This window comes from Homalodisca vitripennis, chromosome 1 (genome assembly GCF_021130785.1).
Source record: "Homalodisca vitripennis isolate AUS2020 chromosome 1, UT_GWSS_2.1, whole genome shotgun sequence".
NCBI classification, from domain to species: Eukaryota; Metazoa; Arthropoda; class Insecta; order Hemiptera; family Cicadellidae; genus Homalodisca; species Homalodisca vitripennis.
In genome coordinates, this window is record NC_060207.1 from 195,295,397 (window position 1) to 195,303,473 (window position 8,077).

Here is an 8,077-nt window from a genome sequence, read left to right on the forward strand (position 1 = left end):
CGCCTCGCTCCGCGTCACCCTCACGTCGTTGATCCGCAATGGGTTAAGTTATAATCCTTTGATACTCTTTTTATAATTCGTTGTATTGGTTTAGGTATTTAATTTATTGAGTTATACCTGAAAAATTGTCCATTTGTTTACAGATAATCATATTTGACTGTACTACAGGTTGCAGTTGTGTTACCAATTGAATAGTTGATAAAAACTTGTTTTAACAATCAATCATATTTCCTATGTATGTTTATATCTACCCATTCTCAACACTTGTGACAGGAGAGGTATTTCAGTCACACTTGATGGTCCACCTAGAGCTTATCTAACTCAGGTTTGCAAAAAATAATAATTTGATTGTTATGAAAATGTTTTAAGATTTTTTAAAAATTCACCTTTCTCAGGACGAACTGGCCCGAGTGTTTGTCACACTGTTTGACGCCAAGCACCTGCTCTCACCTCTCCTCTGGAACATGTTCTACCGGGAGGTGGAGGTGTCCGACTGCATGCAAACACTCTTCCGGGGTAACTCACTCGGCTCCAAGATCATGGCCTTCTGCTTCAAGATCTATGGCGCTTGTTACTTGCAGAGTCTGCTGGAGCCCTTGGTCAGGCCTCTCATTGAAGACCAGGCTCCCAGTTTGGAGGTGGATCCGGCCAGGTAAGGTTGACATGCTTCTATTCAGCTATTCGTCCTTTGTAAAATAATCTTTTATTGTGCTTCTTCTTCTTCTTCTATGGAGCGGCCTACTGCCATGCACTTAAGCCTTAAGGGCCTTTTGCACACCCCGGAAGCACACCATGAGGCCTACCAGTCTATGATTTCAGCAGTTCCACAAACCGCCGAAAACAACCTATCAGGTCCTCCTGGGGAAATTCACCACCCATGTCCAAACTACCAAAGATGGCATACCACTCCTTTGCTATTGAAGGACAATCAAAGAGCAAGTGTTCAGCAGTTTCATCCTGCTCATCACACATCCTACAGAGAGGATCCTCCTAAAGGATGCTGACTCTGTGAAGATGCTTCCTCAGGTGACCATGTCCCGTGATCAGACCTATAACCTGAGAAGACATTGATCTATTTAGTGAGAGGTCAGACGCCATTCTGGAGCAAGGTGACTGTAGTAAAGGCTTAATTTCAAACACTAAAAAAAGTAAAGGTGTACAAGGGTTAAATGTTAAAAAAATATGTTGGGAGGATATCAATACGGCTGCTTGTACAGTTAGCTCTTGAAGGAAGGAGAAATAGAAATACTGTATTTTATTGCTGCTCTGATTTTACCTCCACATTTAATGTTCCATGTTCAGCACTCAAAATATATTTTTGGTTCATTTTGTAACCATGATTAGCTCTTGAACAAAGTTAATCTATTCCTATATAATTTGAGTTGACTCCAGATACATGCTACTAATTGGTATTCTATCATCAATACTTGGTCCTGATTAAATATTCTCAGCCTTCTCCACTCCTTCCTTCACAACAACCAACAATTAGCTAAAAATGTTTATCTTGGGGCTTTTTCCTTTTATTCTATTATTATGTACTTCTTGTCAACTTGAGTTCCTCCGCGTTTGTAAAATGTCCAAACTGCCTCTGCCATTACTACTCTGAATACTCTGTAATACTTAGTATTTTCTTACTTTCCTTTTGATTATTATTCACATATTCTATCCTTTCTGATTAAATCATGTCACTCTTCTTTTAGAAAGGCAAGATTTCAGTGTTTAATACGTTCACTCATATAATCATATTCAACATATAATCATGTTCACCTTTAGACATGATTGTATATTTACTTTATTTTATTTTCTGTAGATTGGGAACTGGAGAAGACATTGAAGAAAATAGAAGAAATCTAATAGCGCTCACACAAAAAGTGTTTGATGCTATCGTATCATCAGCAGACAAGTAAGTTTATTACTATTTTTACTAACCCTCTGCAAACCACATTACATTTTTCAAGTTATAACAAACAGCAGTGCTTCTTCAGATAAGTTTGAGTAATAACTTCAGAGTAAAAAATTAGATTCCCATTGGCATGTTGTAAACAATTATAACTCAATTAGTACAGAAAATATATTAATAATTTTCCATCAACATTGTTTTACCCTCTTAACTACTTATTTTATAGATAATATTATTATATATTGTGATAAACTGAAATTGAGACAAAAGTGTTCAGTTTTATTTAGAAAAGGTTTGATTTTCAAATGTTATAAGCTATAAAACAAAAATAGTTCAATACATTGTGATTTTTAAATAATAAAGAAAATAATTAAATTAGATAATTATATTCAGTAACTATATTACATTTTTTCTCACAGATTTCCACCTCAGCTTCGCAGTATGTGCCACTGCTTGTACCAAGTACTCAGCAAGCGCTTTCCACAGGTTCCACAGAACAATATTGGAGCTGTCGGAACTGTTATATTTCTCCGTTTTATCAACCCAGCAATAGGTAATGTCAATTTATCCACTTCCAGTTGATGACAGTTTATTGACCAAAAACGTTTATTGGAAATGTTTGGACTTATTAAACATTAAATAACTGAAAACGCTACTGTTTAGTGATAATTCCTTAGTTTTGGAGTAATATGGTATACTCTTAATAAAAATGTATTAAAAATGCTTTTTCCATATCAACTTTTTTTGTAACAAATAATGACGCCAAATGTCCAAACTCCTTACTATCATTTCAAATTATTCATTGTCAATAACAAAAGTTTAAACAAAGAATTTTTCATTTCATTTCCCCACCATATACCTTCATAAGTGGATGTGCATCATTGGCTCTGCCCATTTCAGTTTAACATCTCTTGACTGAAGATGGTTCTCCTCAGTGAAGCTTAAATATCTCAGATTGTAATTGGTTAATAATGATTTGAAATGGTGAGAACTGAAAAATGCTTAAGATACAACATATTTGTTCATTCATAAATGCAGCGCATGGTACATTAAATAGTGTCAACAATATGAATAAAACCTTTCATACAGGATATGATAAATTATTATTACAGTTTTAGTCCATATAACCGTTACAGTTATGATTTATCTGTCGGTTTAGTCATTTACAGATAGTCATGGCAATAAAACATTTAAACTTAAGAACTATGATTATTTTTCAATATACTGTAGTAATTAAATGTGTACACAAATATTAAATTGATCTTTACTATTTAAAACTACTATTAAATTATGCAAAACTTTATTCATCAATCTATTATTAATTCAATTCATTCTTCTTATTAAATCTAACATATTTGCATCAAATAACTAGAAATAACTTTCTCCAAAATAGGTGTTTACCTAATTGGGCTACCTGAATTTAAAAACAATTAGTTGAAAAGTACCTTTGCTGACATCAAACTTTATTTTTCTATACAATATTTAGTTTTTGTAAAATCATTTTTTTTGTCCTAATTGTAATTTTGTATAAAAGGAGACAAGGTTTTGTTCTACTTTGTGTCATCCCAATGGCAGAAATCATTGTGTATGCTTTATCAGTTTATGTTATTTAATATATTATTCTATTACACGTACATAATGCAGTATATAAAGTAATAATGTTTTGGTAAATGAAGATTTTTGTTTAAATTTTGGTATTCCATAAGTAGCTTTATGGGTAGTCAAAAATTATTTGTATAAATAATATATTTTAAAATAATAAAACCTTGTCAACCAATTTCCTTGTGAATGATTTTGACTTTTATTTTTATGCAGTATCGCCCCAGGAGATGGGAATTGTGGAGAAGGTGGTTACCCAACCAGTAAAGCGAGGTTTAATGCTGATTTTGGCTTTTATTTTTATGCAGTATCGCCCCAGGAGATGGGAATTGTGGGGAAGGTGGTTCCCCAACCAGTGAAGCGAGGTTTAATGCTGATGTCAAAAATACTTCAAAACATAGCAAACCACGTGGAGTTCAGCAAGGAACAACACATGATACCATTCAATGACTTCCTTAGAGCTCACTTTGAAGTAGGACGAAGGTAATGTATTATTTAATCTTCTGAATATTAATTAACAGACAAGGGATGTATTCTGTCAGAGCATTAAAAGAATATTTCAAAACTATGGTGAGAGAAAGATTATTATCAAAATAATGGTATGTTAAAGTAAAAAAGCTAATTGTTACACCAACAGTATCACATACTATTTGACTGGCGTTGCCAAACTGGATAAGTGTATTGTATTTTACTGTAGTAAAGTGTTTATACCATTTGTTAAAAGCAATATAGATGCTTTTATTTTCTTGTCTTAAAATATAATATGAGCTTAAAATTAATGCTTGTGCTGAATAAAATTGAGATACGAGTAGGCATTTGTAGTAAAATAATCTTTTCAACATTATAGTGTTACAGCTATTTTATATTATAATTAGATTTAAATCATAGAAACTTTCCAAAGTTTGGTACATATAGCAAGTAGTGTTTTGAGCAACCAAACAAAACTAACTCAGTAGTTCTTTTATGCGCTAGTCAAAACTCAATAAAACTAATTTAATTTTGTGTTCAAGAAAACAAATCACAGGTTTTTGGACTTAAACATAGTTAAAACTTACAAAAATGATAATGTAATAAGATTGTAATATTGTAAATAAATAATACTTATATAACATGACAAATATCTGTAAAACTGTTTTCCTTTCAAATCGTCCATCATCAATGATAACTTCAATCAAAGAAAACAAATAATTTTGTATTTCTTCTGTGTGAAATATATCAAATGTCTTGATATTGCTTTCAGTCCCAAGGGACTACTCTCCAGTTAGTGTAAATACCATAATCCTAAATCTCACATGGGACTGAGAGGGTTAATTTGTGGTAAACATAGTTTGCTTCTTCCAGTAACTAAAAATATCTTTTTAAATACAAATGTTAGTTTCATTTAATATAAATCTATTCTCTAAGTTTATAAGGAAACATTAACAATCTGTCTTCCTTTAAATTTATTTTTAAATAAACGGTGTTGTGTAATTGAAAATAAATTGCTCTGATAGAAAAAACAACTCCCAAATAATTTGAGTGGAAAGTGGATGCAAATAATTTTGTAATCCCATGAAATAATACTTTTCACAGATTTTAAAAATTCATCAACACATTCACAATGACGTGTACCCGATTGGGTACACACCAGGCTTTTGGAAAGTGCATTGTGCGCTCAGTGGGGTACACTTAACTGTGCATTTTATTATTGCGTTTTTATTGTTTGACTGTCTTGGTGGTTTGTTAAATTTGATCCCGCCCTTAAATAAACACCTCAGACTATTTTATTACCCATCAGACTCACAATTGCTTAATTTTTTTAGGTATCCCTTGGGGTACATGGAGAAAAATGAAAAAGTATAGAAATATTGTTTTTGCTAAAGCCTACATACTTTCTCGTTATACTTAAACGTTTAAAGTTTAGCAATACATTTGTCATGTTTGAATTATTCTTAATTTGACCTTAATATATGACCTTTTGACGCCAAAGTTAAAAATTTTTTATGGCTATAATTTGTTATTTTTCTTTTTTGGATATTTTACCCTATGGGACTGATATTTTAACACTATATATTTTTCATAATTTTTACCTTTAATTTAAGTATATATATATAAACTATATATGTATATAGTGTGAGGTTAAAATAAAAATTATAAATCAAGGTCAGAAACAAGGCTAAAATCTTGGAAACAAAGTCAAAATGAAAAAAATCTTTCATACATATGATAGACTCATTTAAAACACATTTTACAAGTGGGCTATTTCAATTTCGTTATAAACAGTTTGTGTTTACTGTGTTGAAAATAAAATGCAGTGTATATTATTCTAATATGTTTTATAAAAATGTTATACTACATAGTGTCGGAACATTATGGCATAAAGAAATTTAATGGTCACATTTCTTTCAGATTTTTCATCCAAATAGCATCAGATTGTGAGACGGAGGACCAAGGTTCCCATTCAATGTCATTCATCAGCGATGCCAACGTTCTGGCTTTGCATCGACTGCTCTGGAACCATCAGGAGCGCATCGGAGACTACCTGAGCAGCAGTCGGGACCACAAGGCTGTGGGGCGTAGGCCCTTCGACAAGATGGCGACACTGTTGGCATATCTCGGACCTCCGGAGCACAAGCCGGTGGACTCACAGTAAGTCTTCAGTCCTTCTATCGTTTTTTAACTACCCTGTTGCATGTTCAGAACTTATTTGGCAATATTTTCATAATGGTGACCATCGTGAAAATTTGATATGAATTTTCCTAGAATTTCTTTTAAATTCTACAAAAATATGGTAATATGGTCTTCAAAAATGTATCATCTTTAAGTATATAGTTATGAATACTCCACACTAAGCTTAAAAAGAACTATGTTTTATTGTAAAATGTATAATATCACAATAGTCCCCATTTCAATGTTTACACTGTGCAATAACTTTATTGTGCATAGTACTGTAAAGTAAAACTACTGTGTTGTGCTGTGTTTAATTTTAATTTTCCACTGTGCAATGTAGTGCTGGCAATTTGTTTCCAGTAAGAATGTACACAACCTAGACATAATTGTCTATTGTCTATGGTGCTTTATGCTTTCACTTATTAAACACTCATGGACTGTGTTCCTGTCAGTGCCATCTTGACTCAAAGGAACAAAAAAAGACACAATGAACTAAATCAGACTTTACGGCGGGTATCCAAGACAGGACTGTTACCCTAAGCCGGAAATATTTTGACAGTCAAAGCTATGTGAGCTCGAGGATTTTTCTTCGTGAAGAATCCCATTAATGATTTTCCAGAAATCATAGAAGCATATCTACAGAAGTAGAATGCATCTCCATATTTTTGTAGTGTAGTCAGAACAGTAATATAGCAGTGTTTGTATCCTGCTTGAAATTCAGACAAGGTTCTGATGTCTAAGTGGTTGTCTTCTCAAATTATTTGAATGTTAACATTTTGTTTTCCTCAATTGATCTGCCAGAATACAGTCTAGTATCGATGTCTTTACAGTCATTTTAAAAAGTACTTAAAGCACTCAAATACCTGTGTATGTATATTAGAAAATCATCACCATACAGTAGTTGCAATATTAAAATGGTTTATACTAGGGCCTCTGTGAAAATGGTGTAAACACTTCCAGCTCTCCAAGTTGTTGACTAACGGCAGGATGCCACATGTCTGTTGACAGTCCTGCTGTTCTCGTCTTACGCACGATGGAGCTCCATTGACATGTCCAGCACCAACTTTGAGGAGATCATGGTGAAACATAACATGCATGAGAAGGAGGAGTTCAAGAGCATCAAGTCACTGAACATATTCTACCAAGCAGGCACGTCCAAGGCGGGTCACCCTGTTTTCTATTACATTGCCCGAAGATACAAGTGAGTGGGCATGGCGTAGTTTAACTATACCTCATAATATATCTCTTTATTCTTGAAGTCACACATAGTATATCAAACACATCACCAGATCCTATATTAATATATAGTTATACCCAGAAAAGTCTTTGAATTTTGTTTTCAAAATATTGCAGTTTTAGTCTCTATACTATTAAGAAATTTTCATAAAAGTTGGTTATCTGCTTATATATATATATATATATATATATATACAGGGTGATTCAAAACTAAACGGCAATCTCTCGAGAGCTTATTCTATAGCTAAAAACAAGTAAAAAAGTTCATATAACCATATGCCCGGAAACGCTTCGTTAGCGAGTTACGCCTAGCGAAAGATTTCGCCCGGATTTCAGAACCCTTGGTGAAGTCAGGCCGTTATAAAAATGGTAAAGGTAGTTACAAAGATACAAATACGATTGTTTTTTATGTTTTTATATCTGACAAATTTATTAAAATTCGTCCCAGAGCTGTAAATGCAATACTTTCAGAGATATCTTACGTAAAACACAAGAATTGGTGCAAAGAAATAACACATTTTTGTGTTTAACGTAAGATTACTTCCATAAATGTTAAATAAAGGTCATTTTTTTCTTAAACAAATTTGTAGAACATTTAATTCTGAAAAGATTCATGTGAATTACTTAGGAAAAAAATTAATAATAGGTATTGAAATTTAGCTTTAGAAATCAGAAATCAGAAATTCTTTATTC

General features: G+C 32.8%; 1 protein-coding gene across 1 annotated transcript in view; it reads left to right on the top strand.

Annotated features, from left to right (window-relative positions):
- LOC124353001 (neurofibromin-like) overlaps positions 1-7,353 on the top strand; it is a 76,187-nt gene extending 68,834 nt beyond the window's left edge. The window contains 6 exon segments of the mRNA XM_046802782.1: positions 396-652; positions 1,811-1,903; positions 2,320-2,453; positions 3,808-3,982; positions 5,888-6,127; positions 7,158-7,353. Of these exon segments, the coding sequence (XP_046658738.1) occupies positions 396-652; positions 1,811-1,903; positions 2,320-2,453; positions 3,808-3,982; positions 5,888-6,127; positions 7,158-7,353 (1,095 nt within the window).
- Positions 7,354-8,077: the final 724 nt, after the last annotated feature.